General features: G+C 44.0%; 1 protein-coding gene across 1 annotated transcript in view; it reads left to right on the top strand.

The window, feature by feature from the left end:
* Positions 1-668: 668 nt before the first annotated feature.
* LOC147441842 (uncharacterized) overlaps positions 669-27,774 on the top strand; it is an 89,132-nt gene continuing 62,026 nt past the window's right edge. Inside the window, exon 1 of the mRNA XM_086528239.1 lies at positions 669-2,038. Within this exon, the coding sequence (XP_086384365.1) occupies positions 758-2,038 (1,281 nt within the window). The 5' untranslated portion in view covers positions 669-757. The remainder of the gene's footprint in view (positions 2,039-27,774) is intronic.

The raw sequence follows: 27,774 nt of genomic DNA, 5'->3' as shown, positions 1-27,774 counted from the left end.
AGTATGCCCACTTTTTGATGTTTTGAACTCACTTTCTTTCAAGATGATACTAGGTGTGGCCAGCGAGTTGAGATCTACTTGAGGTTGAGGTTGTGTAGGGAAGACTATATCCATAATCGAGCCACAGGGACTGCAAGCACACAACAGTAGCACATACAAGCTCTACAACAACAGACAATGTGTCACTCATCTCCTGCGTTGCTGTCGTTGAAGGAATCTCGCGTGCGCGAGAGGAAGAAGCCGTCACTGTTGCCCATCATCCTCGCTACCGTAGTACTCGTCGTCGCTACTCGATCGTCTACTTCTCTCTCTCTCTCTCTCTCACACACACACACACACACACACACACAAAAACAGACAACCCGAGAGGATAAAGCAAGAGCAAAGCTTAGTATCTTCAAAATGAAAAAAAACTAGGTTTCCAATCCTTATCTATGGGTGTGTCCCTTTCACATATAAACGCTAATCTCAAGATGTCGAGAATAAAAACTAATCTGTTAATCCATAACGTCATTATTTTTCTTTCTTCATATTCCTGATCATGAATCAATTTTGTCGATCCTGTAAGTTTATGGTCAATGATTGATGATCGTCGATGAAAGGCGCACCATATTTATTTAGTGCTGTGTGATTGAATATGAGTTTTTATAAGAGGACAACCATGATCGTGCGATGCTGTTCCCTTTCATGAGGATCGTCCATCCCTCGTAAACCTCCTGGCCGCCTTTCATTTTTGCTTCTCTATAGAGCTGTTAACATGGGGAGCCACAGGAATATGTATCCTTCCGGCGCAGCTTCGGCATCGGCTGCGTTTCGCTGTGCTGGGGATGGTTATGAAGCTGCATTATTGGGCTTGAGCAACCCTCTTGGTCTTCAGGGCAGCATGTATGGTTACGACTTGACATTGTTCACAGGCAGGGGTTCGGATAGAGGATTCTGCCCGTCTCATGGCCGCAGCTTGCTTACACAAAATGGATCTATTGATGCGGCTGCTGTGTACTCAGAAGCTGATTTGCATGGTCCCGAGCTTCTCACTGGGTCAGTTCTTACGGATTTTCATGGTTTTAATGGAGACACGAGGGTTTCACATGGTCAAAGCTTGTACAATGGTGGCAGCTCTTTTAATTTTCTCTCTGCAGAAACAGATATGCACGCTTATTGTTGTAGCTCTGATACATACATAAACAGCATGTACCGTAGACAACAGGCTGAGAGAACACCACAGACTTCTGTGCACGCTCCTGCAAGGAAAAGGAAGACTCTTTCTTTCGATGAGATCGTAAGAGAAACATGGGAGTTGCATTCTCTGTTTCGAGCAGGGCAGCAAGGTGCTTTTGACATAACAGAATGCAGCTCAGATGACATCATATTCACCGGGCAATGGGATAAACCAAGTCTGCCGAAAAAGCCTGCCTTAGATGAGACATGGCATGTGCCCAGCAATGGCCTGTTTGATACTACTAGCTCTTGGAAGGCGCTTGATTTGCCAACTATAGAAAGGGAAGAAACTACGCTAAACATAAAGCTGAAAGACTCGCTTGATATAGAGCAACAACAGCATGCTTCAGATTTGCAGAGGCTAACCTGCGAGAAAGTGGCGGAGTTCATGGGCAACTACTCAGATGGTGATAGCTCAGATAATGATTCCTTTGCTGATTCTGATGATGACACACCAAATGTTGTTGCTGATTCTCCTTGTGATGCTAAGAGCAGAGAAGAGAAGGCCTTCACGTTTTTCTTGCAAACTTTTGTTGAGAGTGAAGAGCTGCAAAAGCTGTACAGTGAACAATGTCATGTTGGGAAGTTTGACTGCCTGGTATGCTCCAGTATTCCTGGCAAACCAGTTAAGAAGTTTAATGGCTTGATTAGTGTCATTATGCATGCAAGCAAGATTATCAAGACCAAGAAGAAGCAAGAACATCGTGGTTATGCACGCGCTTTATGCTCTGCTATGGGCTGGGATCTTTGCAGATTACCTAGTATGCCTTGTAGCTCAAGTCCACATCCAAGATGCTGTATTCCTACTAATGAGGAAGAGGTCAGCGCTCTGCCACCATTTTGGTGTATGTGCATGCATGTGTTTAGCATTTTTGAAATCTGACTAGATGTGTTTGCAAGCACTTGGTTTAGCAACAATCACTTATGATAGTGCCTTTTTCTTAAGTCCATCTTTGCAATAAGGAAGTTTTCGCTTTTAGTGAACTATTTTTGATATATTGTGTGTAAATGGTCTTACTTAACAAGAATCACATTAGTTACGAATCCTGTGTTAGGTATGTTTTAGTGAGTTATTGTTTAGGCACGATGAGCTGATGGTTATATTGTCTCGTGGACTATCTTGAGTCTATACCTTGCACATTTCTTTAAAAGTGTATCTAGGTATATAATTTGGATTTAGTTACTAGTTTCATATATATTGTGTAGGTGGGCTTACTTAGTAACAGTTGTAGTAGATCGAAGTCTTGTGTCATCTGGTTGGATGAATCTTCACTAAAAGTACAGTAGTTTGATTTCCGCAAGCGACTTAATTAACTAGGGGCGGCAAGTTGCAAGAGTGTAGATGGGATTCCTCGCTTTTGTGATAGTGTGTTGAGTGTGGAAGCGTGAGAGAGGAAACGCTGGAGAGAGAGAGAGCGAATGACTACCCCCTATAGAATACCAAAGAGAGAGCCCACCTTACATATATAAAGGCCCTTGGCCTACCAAAAGCATCATACATGAAAAGCATTGAATACCGAATTTAAAAGTATTTGGTCCAAAAGCAAACGTCCTTTGTGTTTTTAGGGCTGAGCTGCCACGTCATTTTCTCCACGCAAATCATGTGTGCGTGCCCTGCTTTATTTTGGGGTTTAGGCCCCTTGGCCAATGTTCTATAAGTTAGGATTCTCAATTCTAACCTGCTTCGTCTTTTAGGCCACTCGGCTGGTTTTGATAAGTTAGGTAGAACTTTGTCTTCTTCTTCTGTTGCTAGGGTGTAGGCCCCTCGATTGGGATCTGCAAAACTCAATCAAGTTAGTTAAAAAACCCGAGGGTCATTCCGAGAGTCAATCATTGTTTCTCATTCCGCAGATGGTTACATGTGCAAGTACAAGTCATAAAAGAAGGGAGAGAATTTGTGCACGGCATAGACGACTTTGACTCTGACAAAGAGATTGGCATGGACCATCTTTCTAAAGAGAGAGTGTGATTGGCCAAACGAACACAAGGATTAGTTGTGTCTATGACCTCGACGTGGAAACCCTAACACTAAAACCCGTCACAACAAGAGTGCCAATTGATGTAGAGGTATTCATCTCGAGTGTGTCCAGGATGTGTCGTGATTACTACTCTAAGTACAAACACACCAGACGACACATATCTAGTACTTGCATGAAGACGATAGTCACATCACATTCACATCACTATCCCCATCGAGGTCTTAGATGGGAATTGTGATCATTGTAATGTATTTAGCAATTACATCCAAACGGCACCAACCTATAACGGATGTCTTGAGTCTCTAAATCTTGCTACTATCATATCTTTTCATTTCATATTTCAATCAAGCAAACCATGCCCATGACTATCCTCACAAGACAACACATCCATATAGCATGCAATTCACAAAATGAGACACTTACTTCACATGGAATACTTGTGTTTCAATCATTCAATCTAGCCATCTCATTCTGCTGAGAGCTCTTGATGCACCTAGATCACTGTGCAACCATCTCATCCTTCCAGAATTCTTGATGCACTCATAATAATATCCAGGCATCTCATCCAGATAGACATCTTGATGCACTAGAATCTCCTTCAGTTCACATTCAGATCACTTAGCCATCACATCTAGATCTCACTGATCTCTAAGAGATGTCTAGATGTAGTAATAATCTAATTTCAAATCATGCATCAAACAAAACGCTGTAATAGACTTGGGCACCTTAAGTCGAGAATCCGGCATGACACACGAGAGTCACTTAAAAATACTTCACACTTAAATTCACATTTAATTTGAGTCGACACTGCCTGGCATAGTTCCTTGCCAAGAGAGATTGGTCCCAAAGATCGGCGCCCCTTTCAGTATTTCTTTTTATATTAATGCTTGAGCAAAGTACAATTGCCCGCGGGCCCTCTCTGCTCGATGGCTCGTTAGCGATCCTGAGAGTGGCCAAGGGGTCTTATTTTAAGGCCCTTGGCCATGGAAAAGCAGTTTGAAACCGGCCCGTAGGGCGGTAAACTTTAGTTTTTACCCGATTCTTACTTTAAATTGTTGGTATTTAGTCAATACTATGCATGATGGAGCTGATGGTTATATTGTCTTGTGGGTGACTACCATGGGTCTATACCTTGCACTTTCCTTCAAGGGTGAATCTGGGCTTATCCTAGATTCATCTAGGTATATATGTTAAAAACCTTATGACACAATGGAACTTCACGAATAAGCCTGTGATTCGAATTTCACTTCAAAACAAACCACGGCTTGGCAGCTAGAGTGCTTCCAAGCAAACAGTGACACCCTTTAGGCCCTAAAGAGTGGCGCCCCTTTCGGTATTTCTTTTTCTTAAAACACTTGAGAAAAAGCTGTAAACTTCTACAAGCTGTCCCACTTTTATCGGGCTGAAATTCCCCTACTCTAACCCGATTTCGGTAGCATAACCACATTAGAAGTCTCCACGAACAAAATCTCAAGTAAAAACAGTGATTTTCTGCGCACTTTAGCTTCACAAAACTTGGCGAGAAATTACAGCACGCTGAAATCTCTGTTTTTGGCTTCCAATTTGTGCTAAGACACCTGTTCTATGATTCCCTAACTTCCTCGAAGCTCGTGGGACCCCTGTAGGCATCAAAATTGGCCAAAACCCTAAACCTGCAAAAAATTACAGCAAGCTGTAATTTTCTGTTTTGCGTTCCGATTCGTGTGCTGATCACTACTGTGGGTAGCCCTTGAGCTCTCGCACCTATAGGGTCACTTGCCCTCTGAATTAGATGAGATTCCTCTCGGGAAATCTCTCTAGATTGTCCTGTACAAGCACCCACGGGTTTCCCGAGGCTCCCCCGGCATTATCTTGCCGTTTAGGTGCGAAACCCTAAACCTGCAAAAAAACCACAGCAGGCTGTAATTCCCTGTTTCGCATCATTTTGAGCGGATCAAACACATCTGTGCGTGTCTCAGAAGCTCCCACACGCAATGGGACAGTTCCCTTGTAAATCAGACGAGTGTTCACGCGAGAAAACTCTCCGTTTTCGCATTCCTTTGCGATGGAGCTGTGCGTGCTTGTAGAGGATTAGCAATTAGCTAATCTAGTTCCTGTACAGAAGGCTCTTGCCTTGGCAAACGGGCATAAAACCCCCAGAACTGTACATGGTCATCTGAGAAGCCCAACTAGAGGGACATTACCATATGTGCAAAGGGGAATGAGAGGTGCGTGAGAGCAAATCATCGCGCTACATAGAGCAAGGGAGAAGGCAAGCTTTCCATTATAGCTGAGAGCACCTGCACCCACTACTCACCCACACTCTGTAACACACTTTTGATGTCCAAAAATCAGCCCCCACTAAAAAATGAGCGCCCCTCCTTGGATGAGGCTTCTGGAAAGTGTGTGTTGGCCTGCATGCAGCTTTCCTATTGCCAAGTGTCCATTTGATTCCTTTTGGTTTAATTTCCTAGTACCCACCAACTTTTTAGTCTTGCCGAGGGGCCTAAATGACTATGAAGTGAGCCTAGCCAACCTTTTATTGCTCGGATTTCAGTGCCGATTGGCCCGACCATTTCGTGGCGACCTGCCCTTCGTGACTGCGGGTGAAACTCTTGGCCAACGGCCGTTTCACACTGGCCATTCAATGTCTGGCATTTGTGATTTTAACAAGAGGGTCCCAAAAATTAATTAAAAAGCAAGGGAAAGAAACCAACAAATATATATAGTGGTTGTCAAAATCTCGTGACACAGTTACATGAAAAGCTTTCAAACTCAAAAGCAATAGCTCCCAAAAGCTTGCGTTGTTTTCAGCCAGCGCGAATTACGGAATTCCGTATGCTGCCACATCAGCACAGTCAACACGATTTTCGACTGTCCTTACAGCGTGTCAACGCGATTTGCGATGGTCGGTACAACATGTCCTCCGGTCATTCTGATAAATTCCTAGTGTATCTAGGTCCCATCGAATGGGACACTATAAGTTGTTCCCACTAGTTCCAACTAATAAGTTTGTGTCTAATCCATTTGGCATGCCACGTCATCAGTTTGTGACATACCCCCCTCGAAAGAATTGTAATCTCCCTCGATTACGCCTGCAACGATTGACAGAGGCCATGAACGAGTTCAATAGACACCGACTCTAAGTACCGACGCACTAGACAAGAAAAATCTAGTACTTGCACAAAGATGACTCAGTCAGTGCACATTCAGATCATATTTAATCAAATGACCATGATTCCTGGCAACGTAGTTAGCACTCGCATCTAGATCCACACCTGACCTCACTAATGTCGGATTAAATAATTCTTATAGCGATCATGTCTATAGAATCTCAAGACCGAAATGCTGCAATCATTCCGCCTTTCAATCCTACACTCGAACAAAATCACATGAGAGAGTACACATGAATCAGATTTAAATTAGGAAATTCCCATTTCCAATTTTCTTATTCATAGAGTCATACTGCAGATTACTGTTAGGACAACAGTATCTGTGAAATCCAAAGGGAAATCAGTGACTTTATTCCGTCTAGGTCATTTGTCACAGAGGAACGAGTGACTCCCCTCTCGTGCAGTCGTGTTTGCACCATATTCAACCCTGTCGATCTGCAGGATCTTTTGGAATAGACGCAGCTAAGCCGAAAGCCTCAAGGTAAAGTTCCAATATCTGAGGAGTATATGCTAGTTCGTCCTCCTCCATCCACTTTGCATCTAATGCCGGATAGTTCTTGAATTTCACTAAGAACCACCGAATCACATTACCTTTCACTTTTTGTTCTTTATGAGCCAATATTTGTTCTGGAACGAGTATCTCCTCGCTCTCTTCCACTTCAGGTTGCTCATCAGGCTCCTTGTCAACTGGCACCTCACCCTTAAAGGTTTCAAGAGACTCACATGAAAAGCATTTTGAATCTTCCAAGTATCTGGCAACTTCAATCTGAAGGATATATAATTGATCTTCTATTGAATCTGGAAAGGGCCATAATATCTCATACTGAGCTTTGGAAAAAGCCTCTCCTTTCCCTTTCGTTTTCTGACGCGTGCCTTCTCAAATCGTAAGAGCACCCAATCATCTTCCTCAACTTCAAGTCGCGTCTATGTCTATCTTTTGCCTTCTTGTGCCGTGCTTGAGACTTTTGAAAGCCTCTCGAACCTTGGCGAAAGCTGTCACAAACCGGAGCGCATAACAATATAAAATACATTCGGATAAATAGAATTTATCACTTATTTACTGAAGCCAAAGGATATAGAGAGAAATAGATAGAGAGAGAGATAGAGAGTGAGAAGATCGACACAGTACTGGGGACCAGAAGATGGGCTGGTCCCCCCCCCCCCCCCGTAATAGTATCTTTATTACTGAGGAGAAGTCTATACAAGCACTTGAACCGAATGTATTACCACGTTCGTTCTAGAATAAGACTTGATGGTTCTTCCGATTCTTAGGGCAAAACCCTATTCCAAGGAACTTCCGTTCCTTATTCCAAATCCTTGAGAACCAAGGTTCTCGCCTCTGGATCTCACCTTTCAGACCAAGGGCATGACATCCCTGCAACTCTCTTTTCCAACTCTGTTTCTAGAGTTCTCTTCCCGCAGAACGACTCTGCTTTCGCGGACGCGAAGTCCTTACCTGGGAATTTCAACTTCCGGATCACAACTCGAGAGACTACCTCTCTCCGATCCGTGGATCTACTTCCCAAACTTGGGTACGAAACCCTTGGGCTGATCTAGCTCTAGTTCCTCAGAGCCCTTTCTCCTGCAGAGGCTCATGCCTTCCTCTGCTCCTACTCCCTCACGAAGAGGAAGTACACTTGCAATCAAATACTCAGAGATCATAACATGAAAATCGTTACCTTCAAAGTCTCGACGCTCGAAACGCAACTCGGTTCTCGAAAAGCAATTCCTCGGAAGAGATCTCTACATAGAAAATCCTCTCTTCCAATCCTACACACAAAAGAGGTGTGTTCTCGGGTTCCTTCTCGTAAGTCAGCCCCGTCTACGACGTTTATGGGCTGAAAACAGAGAAAAACAGCAGCTTGTCGCAATGGAAACACTCTCCGTAGGCACTTCTTCGCGAGGGAACTCGCGCACTGGGTCTTGGCGACATCTGGTACACATGGGGCAGCCATGGGCATCACCGGCAACGTCTTCTTTACGGCTGAAATCTGTAGCAGCATCTCCGTCTTGTGAAAATTGATCCCCTCCTTTGAGTGAGGGCATGTGATGCTTTTCTAGCTCCTGGCCACGGCACGAATAGCAGAGCATTCGCTACTCGCGTAGAGATCGCGGCCGTTTTTTTTTTGGTTGTTTTTTTGTTTTTGTTTTTGTTTTTTGGGCTGTTCCGCCGGAAAAAAAGAGAGAAAAGAACGTTGGCTAATCTCTTGCCTTATTTATCAGATGGCTGCCCACTTATTAAGTGGGTGGCCGATCACCTTTAAAAATGGTCTGAATCTGTCCAAAAACTCAATAAAACCTTATAAGTCATAATAATGCTTTCACAGCACTTCCCAGGTGTCCCTGGATGCAATCACCTACACAGTTGCAATGCAGACATAGACTTCCTCGCGGGAAAGCATTTGCTTTCCCGAAAAGCAATCCCGCTTTCTCAAAAAGCATCTGTTTTTCCTCAAAGTTTCCTCTGAACCCATCTTCATTCAAGTGCTTGCTTTTCCTTGTGCACAATTCCAACACAGTTCGGAATTTCCTCTGACTATGGATATCGCCTTTCCGATGCACCTGTCACCCACCTTGTGACGCATCAGGAATACCCATCACCTAGTCCTTTCCTACCGAACTTACGGTGCAATCTCCTTCACGATGCTCTGTGTCACCCATCATATGACGCATCAGAGATGTCCGTTCCTGGATGGTCGGATACTTCTTCCCGATGCTCCTTGTCACCCATCGGATGTGACGCATCAGAAGTGCCCGTTCCTGGTGGCCTTACAGATATTCCCGTTCTCAGTGCTCCCGTCATTACTTTGAATGATGCACGAGGAATACTCTGTACTTGGATGTCTCCAGTGAGAAAAACCCTCACTTAAAATTCCAATAATTCATTCAGAATTATTTTTCCTTGGTGTTCCAAGCGAGAAAACCCTCTCACTTATAAATCCAATAATTTATTTTGAATTATTTTTTTGTAAGATAAAGCCAATTTAGCAACATCCCTCTCACTTATAAACAGTTGTCCTCAATTGTAGAGGTCCAACTGAACTGCCGGGGAGAAATCGGAAAGATTTCAAATCTTGCTCAATGGTGAGTTGAGCTAGTCCTTTCTCAAAAGAGAACTTAAAAATTAAATTAAACAAAAATTCAAAAATCCAATAATTCAATACTTACCTTACCAGTTCATGTCCTTCCTCTAGTACCTTGAGGATATCCTTCACCAATCATCAAACTTACGAGCCATGTAAGAACTTGTCATTCGCGTCTTTCCAACAGATCGGAAGTTTCCTCATCCGAGAATCTGTTAATGCAATTCCACCTTCTCAATCCAGAGAAGAATGAATCTCCTAAAAATCAATCTAGGTCTCTGTCCTTGCGCATAACCCTGCGCTGTTAGTCGAGAGGGTATTAAACCTCTTGTGTCCTCCCACATAGGGAATGCCCACATCATAGAGTATTAATCTCAATGTCTTTCTTTCACAAACAAAGTCTGCGATCACCTTAAAGAAGGTTCTTGTTCCGAGCTGTCGCTCAACGTCGGCGGACGGTTCTAATTCGAAGATTCCTTGTGCAAGGCAGCACTTCTTTCCAATCTTTTCCTCCTACGAGTTATTACCACCAGCAGTGTTTTACCAACGCCCATTAGCGTCTCTCTCTTGCAAAATCATCAACAAATGATTCACCTTACCAGCATCAATGACGACTTGCAAAATCTCAGGCAGATAAAATTCTAGCCATACCATTCTGTGAACATAAGTTCAAACTCTACCCACTTAAGGGCGAACCCACTTTAGATCTCAATGATGTCCTCCCATATGGGGTTAAGGTAATTCTTACCATTTTAAAGCGGTTGGCGAGTTATACTCTTAGGAATAGAATAGTTCGAATTTATTCTAGCAGCGTGTAAATGCTACTTGACCTGCTCATGGAGAAACATATACCACAACCAAAAGTTGCCAATGTAATGGTAAAAGCACATAGCGTACTCAATGATCAACGACTATCAGAAAACCTCTTCTCCGTAAAGACTCAAAGTCCTTCTACCAAACACATCTCAAATAGAGATTTTCGTGTCGAAATATCCTTGCGCGCAAAAAGGCGCTCAAGAGAGTATAACAAACTCCTGTCCAGTTCCTTAGCATATGTTTACATCTTTGTGTGTTATCCATGTACCCAAAGGTGTACATAAGTTTCAGTGAGCTTGGGAAATTACCTTCCCTTCGTAAGATCCTTAGAGCGAAGACGCTCAACTTGATGATCCCTTGGCTCAATCTCAGAGCAAAACCCGCTCATCAAATAAACTGGGATTTCAATCCTTGGAGTCCTCGAGCACAGGCCGTAGCCGTCTTGTTCCTTCCCTCATAAAGAGAGTGTTCATTCACTTGTGCGAAAAGCACTACCATGTCTTCCCTTATCGGGAAGGGACTGTTGGTTCGTAAGGTACTTAAGCTTGATAAAAGCTTTTCTTTGCTTGAAAGCTCAGAATGGTTCCTTCATAATTTCCTATCCGCAGTAGCAGGCAATTTGTTGGAGAACTACCGGATACCTGATCAATCATGGACCTTTCGGATGGTTAAGCAAAGCAGCTCATCGTATAAAACAATGTTTTGACTCAACCCTACTCTCATAAACACTCGAGAGTGATTGGCCCGGTAAGACACGTGCATATCTCGTGCATAAAAGCAATACGCAGTTGATGAGTTCCTCAAAGATTTAACTTTGATCAGAGACCTGTCCTCTCACTTAAAGTTTGAGGGTCTTCTATTCAAAAACTCAGGAGTTAGATTGAATGTAAGGTGCAGCGGAATGAATGTTGTATTTTCTTAAGATTAGTGATCTTTATTGCTCAAGGTTCCTTTTAGTTCTTAGGGAAAGAGAGAGCTTTCCGTCTTATGGAGAGGGCTATGATCACGAACAAAGTGAGTGCATATTGTGCGTGCAAGTGAATGAGACTGAGAGAAGGAGAGAGAAGAGATATGACACCCGAGAGGTTGTAAAACCTTTCTCCGAAGGCCCCACTCTCGTCGGCGAGAGTGGTCTACTTTGAATGCGAATGCAATGGACTGATGCAATGGGACTATGCCGATGACGGCGACGGTGATGACAACGGCGACTTAGGCTGAAATCTGTGATCTTCTTTATGCTGAATTTCTTGGACTGTTTCGGGGCTGAAATGGACTGTTTCTACTGCTGTCTTAAGGCTGAAAATGACTGCTCTTGTTAGGACTGATGTGCTGAGGAAAAACGTTGGGGAACCTACTCCTTTAGGCTGTGTTTTTATGTTGACAACCTTGGCTGAAAAACGCTGCCACAGCAGGTGGTTTATGGCTGAAAATAGCAACCTTTCTAGCGTTAGTAATCCCCGTCGAAGCTGTGGTTACCTTTGCTGAACTTGATGAAGAAAACGCTGAACTTGCTAAAGTGGATAGCGTTAGCAAATGGGCTGAAAAACGCTGATGATGATCAGATAAAAACGCTAGGTTCATTGCATGCTGGCGATGGTTGCTGGAGAAGAAACGCCAAAGAGATGAGATGCTGGATGGCGATCCTGGAATCTGGCGGCTGTGGGTGAAGGGGCCTCACCAAGATGGCTTGGAGAGGGTCTTGCTGAGAGAGGGAGGGAACACCTGTAGCTTGGTAGCCTGCTGTGCTCCTTGGCTCATTTGCCAATTTGTGCTAACTTGGGTTTGCTTATATATTAACTTACCCAATTTGCCCTACTGACTACCCAACAAAAGTCACTTAATAAATAAGTGAAAAATGTTAAAAATAGGAAAAATGGGATAAAGTCACTTGAAAAATCCCCAAACTGACTCTGATGGAATCTGATGGAAATACTGATGATCATGCTGTGTGCAATCGGAGGATATGCATCTATGCTAAGTGGAAGGGACTCTTCGCCGGCCCACTCTGATGTGTGGGTCGTGCGGTACTTGAACTTCATAAAGGTTTGCAACGCTTGCTTCTTTGGGCCGTGCCGAAAGCGACTCAAAGTCTTCTGTGGCTCCTTTGATACTTCAACTTCGTCTAGAGTCCTGCTTCTTTCGTCTGCAAGAATCTCCATGGCTGAAAATTCCTGAAACCATCTCCAACACAGAACCATGAACATACCCATTCCATGTAAAGTGAAGGAAAAAAATCTTGTCTTCTCTAAAGACTGTGTATGCAATGTAGATGAGCATAGAGACGGAGTGACAACCCGTTCATCAAACACATGCAAACAATGCGGTCGAATCTTTTCTGTATGATCGAAATCAATCAACTGTGGCAAATCACAATGGAAATGCCCATGCTTGGTGCTCATACTATCATGTGCTCTTTCTACAACTGTGTCATGCCAAGGAAGAGACAGGGAATGCGACTTCCGTACATACAAACTTTTCAGCTTTTCATGAACAATCCGCATACATTCGTGCTTATCCATGATAGAAACGTGCTCAACATACAATATGTCATGCCTAGGAAAAGGGATCACATAACGATGTTGACTAAAATACAGAAAACCGTCACGAATGAAACACTCGAACAATGCGTGCGTATCAATCATGCGAACACATAATACTTCCTGTGAGGGTTCTTTGGACCAAGGCTCGAGAGCCAAGATCGCTTCTTCCGAATCTATCGAATCTTCTTGTGGGGGATCTGTGGACCTTGACTCAAAAGCCAAGATCGATTCTTGGTGATTGATCGAATCTACAACGAGGTTAGCTTTGCTAGAAAAAGCATCCACTAACACATCAAACTTGTGAACAATCACATCATCTTCATGCAACTCATCATGCTTGTGAGAAATCACATCTTGATCATGCAAATCATCATGTTTGTCTTTATCATCTTAATCATCATGCAAATCATTATCCTTCAAATCATCATGCTTCTCATAATCATGCAAATCCTGTGTGTCATGCTGTGGAGAAAAAGAGATTGAGAGAATCTCCTTATCCCGAATTCTTTCAACCTTGTCCTGCATATTAGCAATGAGAGATGGAGAAGGAGCAATGTCCTCTTCATGAATGACAATAGGAGAATCATTGTCGGCATTGAGAGTTATAGTGTTAGCCGAAAATTTCATGAGAGCGTCATTATCACGAAACCATCGAATGCCCAAAATCATCACATCCTGAGAGAGGAGAAACAACAAATCTTCTAGTGAAGGCAGTCTGTTGAATTGCAAACAACACAACAAGGCACTCCTCCGTGATGAGAGCGTCCATACGAGGACGAAAGCCAGAGACCTCGATAGGAGATCTCGGACTAACTTCGAGGCGGGCTCTCTCAACAAGAGAGGAACTGATCACATTATGCATACTACCTGGGTCAAACAATATGACAAAACGGTGCCCCGACGTACGACCATAACATTTAATGAGAGAATCATCAATGGGAGGGTCCTGAGAAACTTTGGGCACAATCGTGTTATCATTCATTGCATTGAGAGATGTAGTGGGTGTTGTGGGTTCTTTAGATTCATTCAATTCAAGCTTAGGACATGTTCTTATTATGTGACCCTTAATGTGACAATGAAAAGAACGACCTTCCTTAGAATAAGTGCTTTGTTCTTCTGAAGTGATGTAACTTCCTATAATTCCTTGTGCTACCTTTTCATCTGGAGTAAGCTTAGGTTTAGCAATTGTGTTAGCCTTACCCTTAGATTCATTGGAAGAATTCTTTGATGAGAGACTTTTGGAAGATTGGTTAGAAGAGGAATCATTCTTACCATTCTTACCGTTCTTACCGTTCTGTGGGTTTTGAGAAGTCTGCGAGGTACTTGTGGAAGTCTTGTTCTCCTTAGGCTTTCCCTTGTTGTGCTTCATCTCGTGAACGAGAGCAATTGCTACCACTTTGTTGAGATCGATTGGATCGAGTACCTTGACATCATACTTGATGTACTCGTCCAATCCGTAAAGAAATGCCTCCTTGCGCTTCGCATCCGATTGCGTAATTGAGTGCCGAGCTGCAAAACATGATTAGAGAAAGACATAACTGGCATACCGTTTTGCTTGAGAGCTCGCCAATCGTCCTTCAATCGTGCAAGGTACTGAGGTGGCATAAACGGCGTCTTGAGCTTGTTTTGGAAATCAGCCCAACTAAAAGAGAGGGGCGTGAAATCGTCGGCTGCCTCTAGGTGCGTGGCTAGCTGTGCCTCTTGCCATGCCTGGTACCAATTAATGGCATCACAGGCAAGGTACATAGTTGCCGTCAAAACTTTGCGATTGCCTGTTTTCTTAGTTGTCGCAAAATAAGCATTAAATTGATGCAACCAAGAATGAATAACAGTAGCATCCATCTTACCGTCATACTTATTGAAAGTCAACTTTTTTGTAACTGGATGGTTGGAATCCGCATCGTGGCTTGCGCCACTTGCCGAACTCCCACGATCTTTGGGTGGTTCGGTAGTCGAGGCTAGGACTTGGGCAATCAATTCTTGAGTGCGTAGCTCTCGTCGAGCTTCACGCTCGGCCTCCAAAGCCAATCTATGAGCAGCACGATCGGCCTCCAATGCCGCGTTTCGTGCTGCCGCTTCTTCCTTCCTTAGTTCTTTTCTTTCTTTTCTTGCGTCGCGCTCGCGTTCTAAAGCAAGGCGCTTGTCTTCCTGTCTATCGATCATGGCCATCATTTGCTTCATCATTGCCTCCATAGCACTTGGTGGCGTAGATGGCGAAGGGGGAGGGTTGAAGAAATCATCTCCGGGTGGGGACGAGTCTTCGACGCCTCTCTCATGCTCATCACTTGTATGCGAAGTATCCATTCCGCTTCGGGTGACGACCATGCACTATGATCTTGGGTTCTTAAGCTCGCGAGGAACTTGGGTTCTTGAGGGTCTTGAGGTCCTTGATTCGTGAGAATCTTGGGTTCTTGAGATTCTTGAGGTTCTTGAGTCTTGAGGGTCTTGGGTTCTTGGGTTCTTGGGGTTCTTGAGGTTTTCTTTCGCTTGCAAATCGCGTTGAGAAGGATCTTCTCTTCACCCGAGTTCTACTCCTTTTTGCGGGCACATCCCTTGGCGGCCTTGCGCTCACACCAAGGTTGCTTTTTTACACCTCACGTCGATTGGCCGGCCACTAAGTGCACGGTCCGCTCTCAATGAGTGAAAAGAGACACAAGGGGAGGCTGGACAAGCCCTTCTTTCTTGGGATTCCTATCACTCTTCAACAATACACGATTAGGAATCGCCACGCCCAAGTATACTTGGGTTCGTGCGACTACAACAAGCAAAAAAAATTCTTGTGGTTCTTTCCTTGAGTAATGCAAAACACTTCCAAAGCTCTGATACCAATGTAAGGTGCAGCGGAATGAATGTTGTATTTTCTCAAGATTAGTGATCTTTATTGCTCAAGGTTCCTTTTAGTTCTTAGGGAAAGAGAGAGCTTTCCGTCTTATGGAGAGGGCTATGATCACGAACAAAGTGAGTGGATATTGTGCGTGCAAGTGAATGAGACTGAGAGAAGGAGAGAGAATAGATACGACACCCGAGAGGTTAAAAAACCCTCCTCCGAAGGCCCCACTCTCGTCGGCGAGAGTGGTCTAGTTTGATTGCACAAAGGTGTACAATGCGAATGCAATGGACTGATGCAATGGGACTATGCCGATAACGACGACGGTGATGACAACGGCGACTTAGGCTGAAATCTGTGATCTTCTTTATGCTGAATTTCTTGGACTGTTTCAGGGCTGAAATGGACTGTTTCTACAGCTGTCTTAAGGCTGAAAATGACTGATCTTGTTGGGGCTGATGTGCTGAGGAAAAACGTTGGGGAACCTACTCCTTTAGGCTGCGTTTTTATGTTGACAACCTTGGCTGAAAAACGCTGCCACAGCAGGTGGTTTATGGCTGAAAATGGTAACCTTTCTAGCGTTAGTAATCCCTGTCGAAGCTGTGGTTACCTTTGCTGAACTTGATGAAGAAAACGCTGAACTTGCTGAAGTGGATAGCGTTAGCAAATGGGCTGAAAAACGCTGATGATGATCAGATAAAAAATGCTAGGTTCATTGCATGCTGGCGATGGTTGCTGGAGAAGAAACGCCAGAGAGATGAGATGCTGGATGGCGATCCTGGAATCTAGTGGATGTGGGTGAAGGAGCCACACCAAGATGGCTTGGAGAGGGTCTTGCTGAGAGAGGGAGGGAACACCTGTTGCTTGGTAGCTTGCTGTGCTCCTTGGCTCATCTGCCAATTTGTGCTAACTTGGGTTTGCTTATATATTAACTTACCCAATTTGCCCTACTGACTACCCAACAAAAGTCACTTAATAAATAAGTGAAAAATGTTAAAAATAGGGAAAATGGGATAAAGTCACTTGAAAAATCCCCAAACTAACTCTGATGGAATCTGATGGAAATACCGATGATCATGCTGTGTGCTGTGCAACCGGAGGATATGCATCTATGCTAAGTGACTGGGTATGCACGGTCTACGAATACTCACAAAAGTGCCAGATCACTGCTAATCTAGACTGCCTGAACTGACGGGAACCCTGCTATGGTGTAGCTTGTCCACGGACACATAGGGTTGAGATGTGTCACGTGACATTGAATTCCCTTACTCCAAACTTTCTCCGGATAGCAATGTATCCTTCGAGGAGAGGTAACAAAAATTCATTGTTTCTGTGTTTAATGGTTCTCATCCCACTGCGGGGATTGTATTCTATGTACACTAAGGTGTACACTTTCAGCTTTTATTGCTGACTCCACCGTCTGCTGCAAAGTATCTTGCAGATGCGTTTACAAAATTCGGGCAAAATTCATTTGTTGAATATGTTCATCTTTCCTTCCTCAGAGAGGATCAAGGATGGAGCTACCTTGGCAAGAGTGAACCACTACTTGCTTTGACTGGCTCGTGTTCCTATTGGGCAATCCAATCCCAATCTTCTTGAATGCCTTTCTCAAAGCGTAGAGGAAAAAAATTTGTCCGAAAATTCAGCCTTGAATTGAATCCAAGTCTTGTTGTAAGTTCCTTGCAGAGCTTTGGTATACCACCAAATACTTGCAATCCCCTTGAGGTGTTTGGTCACAATGCCTCACCTTCGACGCTTCTCAGAAATTGCCGTTTGCAAAGGCAACTTCAAATTGTCGAATGAAAGCGGTAGCTTTTGGAACATCTTTCCTTCTGTCAAAAGTATGAAACTTGACCGGAGTGTTTTGAGGTCTAAAGACCTTCTTCATATACTTCCCAAAATATTTCTTGGCTATGGTTTTGGATTGATGTTCATGGATATTTTCTCAGTTCTGAAGTATCTTGAGCATTCCGCTCCTTGGATTCTCTAGGATCTTGAGCATCATGCTCGTCCCCTTCTCAGAGAATCCCAACTCTTGTGTCGACTTCTTGCAGACAAAAAAAATAATAATCCAACTCTCCGAGCTTTTCCTGCAGCACTTAGGTTTCCGCCTGCTTACTTCTCTCTTGGCTTGTCATGGCTTCTTCCCGTATCTTCCCAGAGTCTTCCTCCTTTACAGAGAAAGGAGAAAGAGAGGAGACCATGCTCTGATACCACTGTCACAAATGGGAGCGCATAACAATATAAAATACATTCGGATAAATAGAATTTATCACTTATTACTGAAGCCAAAGGATATATATATAGAGAGAGAGAGAGAGAGAGAGAGAGAGAGAGAGAGAGAGAGTGTGAGAGAAGATCGACACAATATTGGGGACCAGAAGATGGGCTGGTCCCCCCCGTAATAGTATCTTCATTACTGAGGAGAAGTCTATACAAGCACTTGAACCGAACGTAGTACCGCGTTCGTTCTAGACTAAGACTTGATGGTTCCCGGAAGCCTCAGCTTTCGATTCCTAGGGCAAAACCCTATTCCAAGGAACTTTCGTTCCTTATTCCAAATCCTTGAGAACCAAGGTTCTCGCCTCTAGATCTCACCTTCCTGACTCAGGGCATGACATCCCTGCAACTCTCTTTTTCAACTCTGTTTCTAGAGTTCTCTTCCCGCAGAACAACTCGCTTTCGTGGACGCGATGTCCTTACTTGGGAATCTCAACTTCTGGATCACAACTCGAGAGACTATCTCTCTCCGATCCGTGGATCTACTTCCCAAACTTGGGGTACGAAACCCTTGGGCTGATCTGGCTCTAGTTCCTCAGAGCGCTTTCTCCTGCAGAGGCTCATGCCTTTCTCTGCTCCTACTCCCTCACGAAGAGGAAGTACACCTGCAATCAAATACCCAGAGATCATAACATGAAAATCGTTACCTTCAAAGTCTCGACGCTCGAAACGCAACTTAGTTATCGAAAAGCAATTCCTCAGAAGAGATCTCTACATAGAAAATCCTCTCTTCCAATCCTACACACAAAAGAGGTGTGTTCTCGGGTTCCTTCTCGTAAGTCAGCCCCGTCTACGATGTTTATGGGCTGAATACAGAGAAAAACAGCAGCTTGTCGCAATGGAAACACTCTCCGTAGGCACTTCTTCGCGAGGGAACTTGCGCACTGGGTCTTGGCGACATCTGGTACACTTGGGGCAGCCATGGGAATCACCGGCAACGTCTTCTTTACGGCTGAAATCTGTAGCAGCATCTCCTCCTTGTGAAAACTGATCCCCTCCTTTGAGTGAGGGCATGTGATGCTTTTCTAGCTCATGGCCACGTCACAAATAGGAGAGCATTCATTGCTCGCGTAGAGATCGCGGCCGTTTTTGTTTTTTTGTTTTTTTTGTTTTTTTTGCGCTGTTCCACCAGAAAAAGAGAGAGAAAAGAACGCTGGCTGATCTCTTGCCTTATTTATCAGATGGCTGCCCGCTTGTTAAGTGGGCGGCCAGTCACCTTTAAAAATGGTCTGAATTTGTCCAAAAACTCAATAAAACCTTATAAGTCATAATAATGCTTTCACAACACTTCCTAGGCGTCCCTGGATGCAATCACGTACACAGTTGCAATGCAGACATAGACTTCCTTGCGGGAAAGCATTTGCTTTCCCGAAAAGCAATCCCGCTTTCTCAAAAGCATTTGTTTTTCCTCAAAGTTTCCTCTGAATCCATCTTCATTCAAGTGCTTGCTTTTCCATGTGCACAATTCCAACACAGTTCGGAATTTCCTCTTGACTATGGATATCGCCTTTCCGATGCACCCGTCACCCACCTTGTGACGCATCAGGAATACCCATCACCTAGTCCTTTCCTATCGAACTTACGGTACAATCTCATTCACGATGCTCTATGTCACCCATCCTATGATGCATCAGAGATGTCCGTTCTCGGATGGTCGGATACTTCTTTTCGATGCTCCCTATCACCCATCCGATGTGACGCAGCAGAAGTACGTGTTCCTGGTGGCCTTACAGATATTCCCGTTCTCAGTGCCCCCGTCATTACTTTGAATGACGCACTAGCAGTACTCTGTACTCGGATGTTTCCAGTGAGAAAAACCCTCTCACTTAAAATTCCAATAATTCATTTAGAATTATTTTTCCTTGGTGTTCCAAGTAAGAAAACCCTCACTTATAAATCCAATAATTTATTTTGAATTATTTTTCTATAAGATAAAGCCAATTTAGCAACAAAAGCAGTGTCCAAATCCCTCGTGTACTGATCTTGTCACGTGACACATCCAACCCTATGTGTCCGTGGACAAGCTACAGCATAACAGGGTTCAATCAGTCCAGTCAGTTTAGAATTAGCAGTGAGCTGGCACTTTTGTGTGTCTATTCGTAGACTGTGTATGCCCAGTCACTTAGCATAGATGCATATCCTCTGGTTGCACACAACATGATCATTAGTATTCCCTTCAGAATCCATCAGATTCAGTTACGGAATTCTTCCAGTGATTTTAGCCTATTTGCCCTATTTTTGACATTTTTCATTTATTAATTTAAGTGACTTTCCAACAAAAGTAGGTAGGGCAATTTTGCTAAGTTAATATATAAGCAAACCCAAGTTAGCACTTTCTGGCAGAAGAGGCAGCAGGAGCTTCCCGCTCAACAGGCAACTTCTCAGCAGGAACCCCTCAGCACCCCCTAGCGTTTTTGGATACACATATCAGCCCAGCGTTTTCTCTTGCAGTCATCGTCGGCAACAACAGATCCCCAACGTTTCCACCCCTTGCATCATCGCCATCACCATCAGCATCAGCTTGGTAGCGTTTTTGCATTTCCTCGTCAGTACCAGATTCCATGGTGTTTTCAGCCCTTGCTTGATCGCCCTCATCTCCCAAGTCCCCTAGCGTTTGCAGATCCACCCAGTCTGCAGCAGCAGTACAAATTGACCTAGCGTTTTTACAACGCTCAGCCACAGTCGAGCGGTTTTGTTTTCAGCTCGCTCTGCAGCAGAATACTCAGCGTTTTCAGCATATACAGGAGGTAGCAGATTCATCCCCATTGGTTGCAGAAGTTCCCCCATTTTCAGCCCATAAAAATGCAGCCAAAACAGTCATTTTCAGTCACCGAAACAGTCCCGAATTTCAGCAGATAGAAGACCACCGATTTCAGCCCTAAAGTCGTCGTCGTCATCATCGTCGTCGTCATCGGCATAGTCCAAGTTGCATCAGTCCATTGCATACACATTGTACCACTTTGTGCAATCAAAAAGTAGACCACTCTCGCCGACGAGAGTGGGGCCTTCGGAGGAGGGTTTTACAATGTCTCTGGTGTCGTATCTCTCTTCTCTCTCTATCTCTCAGTCTCATAGACTTGCACGCACAATGTCCATTCACTTTGTTGTGATCATAGCACTTTTCATTAAGAACGGAAGGCTCTTCCTTCCATAAGAACTAAAAGGAACCTTGAGCACAGTTAGGAGCACTCATCTTGAGCAAAGCGCAATCATTCCGCTGCACCTAACATTGGTATCAGAGCTTTGGCAAAGTTCTGTATCACTCAAGGAAAGAACCACAATAATTTTTTTGCTTGTTGAGGTCGCACGAACCCAGGTTCGCTTGGGCGTGTCGATTCCTAATCGTGTTTTGTTGAAGAGTGACAGGAATCCCAAGAAAGAGGGCTTGTCCAGCCTCCCCTTGTGTCTCTTTTCACTCATTGAGAGCGGACCGTGCACTTAGCGGCCGGCCAATCGATGTGAGGTGGGAAAAAGCAACGTTGGTGTGAGTGCAAGGCCGCCAAGGGGTGCGCCCGCAGAAAGGAGTAGAACTCGGGTGAAGAGAAGATCCTTCTCAAACGCGGTTTGCAAGCGAAAGAAAACCCTCAAAGAACCTCAAGAACCTCAAGAACTCAAGACCCGCAAGAACCCAAGTTCCTCGTGAACTCAAGAACCCAAGACCACAAGAACCCACGACTTCAGAATGGTCATCACTCGAAGCGGAATGGATACTTCACGTGGAGGTGATTAGCATGAGAGACGCGATGAAGAATTTTCCCCACCGGGAGGTTTTTTCGACCCTCCCCCTTTTCCATCTACGACAAGGATTGCAGTAACTCCTATGGAGGCTTTTGACAAGAGGATGATGGACAGGAAGTTAGAAAGCGAAGAAAGAATTGCAGCCATAGAACGTAAGTACCAAGAAAGAATGGCAGTCTTAGCCCGTGCGAGCGAGCAAGCCCGCTTGGAAGCCAAAGTAAGAAATTAGAAATGGATCGCAGACACGCAAAAGACAAAGCAGAAAGAAAAGCAATACAAGAACAAAGCGACCGACAAAACAAAGAGTTTTGGCGACTCTATTCTCAAGTTCACGGTCAGATGCACGAGATTTGGGGAAAGGAGACTCTCTCAGTCTCTTCTTCTCCAAAGCATGATACACAGGATTTGCATGATTGTGTGAAGCATGATGATGATTTGAATGACAAGCATGATGATTTGGATGACAAAGATAAGCATGATAATTTGAATGATATTGCTAAGCATGATGATTTGCATGATAAAGATGTGATTTCTCACAAGCATGATGAGTTGCATGAAGAGGATGTGATTGTTCACAAGGATGATATCAGTGTTAGTGCATGCTTTTTCTAGCGAAGCTAACCTCGTTGTAGTTTCGATCAATCACGCAGAACCGTTCTTGGCTTTTGAGTCGAGGTCCAAAGAACCCCCATAGGATGATTCGATCATTCAGGAAGAACCGATCTTGGCTCTTGAGCCTAGGTCCAAAGAACCCTCACAGGAAGTATTATGTGTTCGCATGATTGATACGCACGCATTGTTCGAGTGTTTCATTCGTGATCATTTCTTGTATTTTAGTCAGCATCGTTATGTGATCCCTTTTCTTAGGCATGACATATCGTATGTTGAGCACGTTTCTCTCATGGATGAGCACGAATGTATGTGGATTTTTCATGAAAAGCTGAAAAGTTTGTATATAAGGAAGTCACATTCCATGTCTCTTCCTTGGCATGACACAGTTTCCGAACGAGCACATGATAGTATGAGCACCAAGCATGGGCATTTCCGTTGTGAATTGCCACAATTGATTGCTTTAGATCAGAAGAGAAAGATTCGATCTCATTGTTTGCGTGTATGTGGTGAACGGTTTGGCATTCCGTCTATTGGTTCATTTACATTGCATGCACAGTCTTTAGAGAAGACGAGATTTTTTTCACTCTACATGGAATAGGTATGTTCATGTTTTTGTGTTGGAAGTGGTTTCAGGAATTTTCAGCCATGGAGATTCTTGAAGAAGAAGGAAGCATGACTCTCAACGAAGTTGAAGCATTGAAGGAGCCACAAAAGACTTTGTGTCGCTCTCGGCGCGGCCCAAAGAAGCAAGCGTTGCAGTCCTTTATGAAGTTCAAGTACCGCACGACCCACACAGCAGAGTGGGCCGGCGAAGAGTCTTTTCCAGGATTCCGGATGCTATTGGCGATCTCCCTCGACACCATATAGTTGGGTATCAGTACCTCACTTTGAAAAGGAGGGGATGTCACGTGACACATCCAACCCTATGTGTCCGTGGGCAAGCTACAGCATAACAGGGTTCAGTCAGTCCAGTCAGTTTAGAATTAGCAGTGAGCTGACACTTTTTTGTGAATCCATTCGTAGACTGTGCATGCCCAGTCACTTAGCATAGATGCATATCCTCTAGTTGCACATAGCATGATCATCAATATTCCCTTCAGAATCCATCAGATTCAGTTAGGGGATTTTTCCAGTGATTTTAGCCTATTTTCCCTATTTTTGACATTTTTCACTTATTAATTTAAGTGACTTTCCAACAAAAGTAGGTAGGGCAATTTTGCTAAGTTAAAATATAAGCAAACCCAAGTTAGCACTTTCTGGGAGAAGAGGCAGCAGGAGCTTCCCGCTCAACAGGCAACTTCTCAGCAGGAACCCCTCAGCACCCCCTAGGGTTTTTGGATACACATATCAGCCCAGCGTTTTCTCTTGCAGTCACCGCTGGCAACAGCAGATCCCCAGCGTTTCCACCCCTTGCATCATCGCCATCACCGTCAGCTTGGTAGCGTTTTTGCATTTCCTCGTCAGTACCAGATTCCATGGTGTTTTCAGCCCTTGCTTGATCGCCCTCATCTCCCAAGTCCCCTAGCGTTTGCAGATCCACCCGGTCTGTAGCAGAAGTACAAATTGACCTAGTGTTATTACTAACGCTCAGCCACATTCCAGCGTTTTTGTTTTCAGTCTGCTCTGCAGCAGAATACTCAGTGTTTTCAGCATATACAGGAGGTAGCAGATTCATCCCCATTGGTTGCAGAAGTTCCCCCATTTTCAGCCCATAAAAACGCAGCCAAAACAGTCATTTTCAGCCACCGAAACAGTCCCGAATTTCAGCAGATAGAAGACCACAGATTTCAGCCCTAAAGTCGTCGTCGTCATCGGCATAGTCCAAGTTGCATCAGTCCATTGCATACGCATTGTACCACTTTGTGCAATCAAAAAGTAGACCACTCTCGCCGACGAGAGTGGGGCCTCGGAGGAGGGTTTTACAACGTCTCTGGTGTCGTATCTCTCTTCTCTCTCTATCTTCCAATCTCATACACTTGCACGCACAGTGTCCATTCACTTTGTTGTGATCATAGCACTTTTCATTAAGAACCGAAGGCTCTTCCTTCCATAAGAACTAAAAGGAACCTTGAGCACAGTTCGGAGCACTCATCTTGAGCAAAGCGCAGACAATCATTCCGCTGCACCTTACAGATCTGCTTTAAATTTTTTGTCTTTGGTGCTTAGAAATGGAGGGACCTTAGCAACACCTTCGATTACCTCAAATGGAGCCTTTCTGGTCGTAGAGTGAACCGCGTTATTGTAGGCAAATTTATGGCACTCTGTCAAAACCTTTTCAAAGGCTGTGTAACACACAACATTGTTTTCCCAATCAAATAGCCGTCTCGTCTGGAGTAGCCTGAAACTGTCTCCCCACTCTGTGTCCATGTAAAAATGTCAGCAAGATCAGGATTTGTGGCATACTGGCCGACCATATCCTCGAAGCTTTGGTAATGTATCGTGGAAATAGCCAGAACCAAGGGCTTCCGAGACAATGTACTTGCTAGTAAGTTCTTCTGTCCGTGAACATGGACAATCTGGAAGTGAAACTGTGACAAGATGTTAGCCCACCGCATCTACTTTTATGAAATCTGTTTCTGTGACAAGAAGTAGCGTAAACTCTGATGATCCGTAAAGACTGTAAAATCAGCTCCGACTAAATAGTGTCGCCACTGCGCAAGAGCATGGATAACTGCCAATGTTTCTTTCTCATAAATCTTTGCTACCATCTTTGGACGTGAAATCATCCTACTCTCCTAAGCAATGACATGGCCTTCTTGCATCAAAACTGCGCCCAGACCGACCACAAGTATCACAGTAAACTTCAAATGATTTTTGCAAGTTTGGCGAGGCCAACACTGGTTTTATTGTTAGCTTTTCCTCGAGAGTCTGAAAGGCTGTAATTTCTTTTGGTCCCCAAGTAGAAGGAACTTCTTATGGAGTCAAGATATGCAAGGGAGAAGCAATCTCTGCAAATTTCCAAATGTACCGCCGATAATAAGAGCACAAGCCTAGAAAACTTCGATCTTCATGAACATTTTTTAGGTCAGGCCAATCACGGATAGTCTCTATTTTGGCCGAGTCCATCATTACACCTTCCGCTGAGACAATGTGTCCCAAAAAAGTGTATCTCTAGCAAGAAAAACTTGCTCTTCTTTGCATTGATAACCAATCTATGTGCTCGTAGTGCTTGAAAAACCTGTAGCAAATGTTGTCGATATTTTGTCTCGCTCTTGGAGAAGACGATCATGTCATCAAAGAAAGTGCCCACAAATGATCGGTACTCTCTAAAAATCATATCTATCATTTAGTTGAATGTCGTTGGAGCGTTTGTGAGACCAAATGGCATCACCAAATATTTGTACAACCCAAAAGCAGTCCTGAAAGCTGTCTTATAGACGTCCGAGGAGCAATTTAGATATGATGATATGTGGTCTTCAGATCAATTCTGTTGAAACAAGTGGACCCTTGAAGTCTGTCGAGTATATCATCGATCCTAGGAATAGGTAATCTGATCTTGATGGTGATTTTATTGAGAGCCTTGTTGTTGATGCACATTCTCCAAGATCCATCTTTCTTTAATACTAGCAACACTGGTGAACAGATTGGTGAAGTGCTAGGTTGTATGAGACTCTTTTCTGAAAGTTCTTTTACCTGGTTCATGATTTCTTCATTTTGGGCTCGGCTAACGCGATAAGGTGGTCGGTTCGGTGGTGTACTTCTTGGAATCAAATCAAGCGTGCGGTCTTCAGGACGAGGTAACTCGCCTGGTAGGCCTTCAAAGAAACAGTCAGCCTGTGCGTGTAGAAAGTCTTGCCGTTCCTTTTCCATTCAGACATGTTTGATCGTTGTTCCTCTTTCAGTTCTTTCAAGAAGATCTAGTAAACAAAAAGATTGGATTTCATTATTTGGAAATGGCCGAAGCCGATTCAAGTGGGATGGACTCGCCCTTCAATTTTATATCAAGTACAATTTTCCTGTCCTTCTCATTCTTCAAAGTAGCTTTCCTGGCCTGACAATCAACCATGGCGTTGTTCTTGTGGAACCAAGGGATTCCTAGGAGAAAGTCACACCCTTCCAAAGGCATGATGTAAAAGTCCTTGTGACCTAAATACCCCTGACAATGCAAATGGAGTTTGCCAATGACAGGTGTAATGGAAACATCCTGTACGGGTGCCGCTAGAACTACCTCCGCTTGTGGCTCCATTTGATCGGGTGTAATTCCAAGTCGAGTTGCAAATTTGGGAGAAATAAAGTTGGCCTTGGCTCCTACGTCAAAGAAAATGAGGGCTTTTTGATCGCGTACCTTGCCCCATGCACGGCAAAGTTCAGTCCTTTCATCCATATGGTCCGGGTCGGTCCCCACACAATCTGGTACCGGTCCTACTTTCGGTTTTCCTTTTCTTCCGCGTTCTTTGGCTGCTTTGGAACTCTCTGGCCTATCTTTTGATTGTCCTCTCTGTGCCTTTTTGGGGCACTGTGTAGGTATGTGTCCTTGTTCTCCACAGTCAAAGCACTTGCCTTCCTCGAGGTATTCTGATTTTTGTTCCTCGGTAAGTCGGGGTTGTGCATTCTTCTTTTTCTAAAACTTCCTTCTTCTTATGGTATGAATGCATAGCTAAATCCTTGCTTAGCATGTCCCATTAGTTGTTGTATGGACTCAAGACTTTTGTTGAAGGCAATAATCTCGGATCTCTTTGGGAAGTCCACAACAAAATAGCTTGATTTGCCGACCTTAAAAGAAGAGGCAGGTAGAAAAGCATCCTAAATCTCTCACAATAAGTATCCAAAGTGACTGCCTTGGACATTCGAAGATGGTTCCAGGCGGTAATCACATCTGGTTCGTACTCTTGAGTCTGCCAAGAGGAAATAAAGAGTCTCTTGAACTTTAACCACTTTGTTTGGGGCTTCTTTCCTTAAGAGAAGAGTAGTTCGTGCATTTCCTTTCAAATATGATGCTGCCCTTTTGATTTTGGACTGCTCTGAGTAGCGTCCTCCAGAAAAAGCTATGTCAAATTGTTGAATAAAGGCTAAAAGCCTTAGGAGCATCTCGAAACCCTTAAAAGGTATCAAACTTTACTTCCTTGAATTCCTTGGTCTTCTTGCCCTTATCCTCGAGATAATCATATTGGTTGGCTATGTAAAAGTTCTTCCTCTTTGAATAAAACATCTAGTCATCGGCAAAAGAGGATGCGAACTGGTAGGGGGTTGTCGAGAGTTTATGTGGGATTTGCTCTTCTTGGCCTTCTTGTTCTTTCTGTATTTCTGGTTCTTTCTTCGTTTCTTGCCCTTTCAAGATGAGGACGAATTGGACAATCCTTCGAAGCGTACATGCTTTTTTTGATTTCTTGCATTTGCAAAAGAAGATTGATAGCCCAAATAACTAGGGTAGTCAGTTCCCTTGCTGCGTTTCTTTGGTTGCTTCTTCACCCCCAAAAGTTGGTTGACTCGTCTTTCAACAACATCATCAAGTTCGTCTTCAGTAAACATCCTTGGGACAGGAGGTTTCTTGAGGGTTGACTTTAGTGGGGAATCAATGGATTTCTGCCA

Source organism: Adiantum capillus-veneris, chromosome 14 (genome assembly GCF_014529385.1).
Source record: "Adiantum capillus-veneris isolate H3 chromosome 14, ASM1452938v2, whole genome shotgun sequence".
NCBI lineage: Eukaryota > Viridiplantae > Streptophyta > Polypodiopsida > Polypodiales > Pteridaceae > Adiantum > Adiantum capillus-veneris.
Note: the sequence above shows the minus strand (reverse complement) of the source record. Positions and strands in the feature narration are given on the sequence as shown.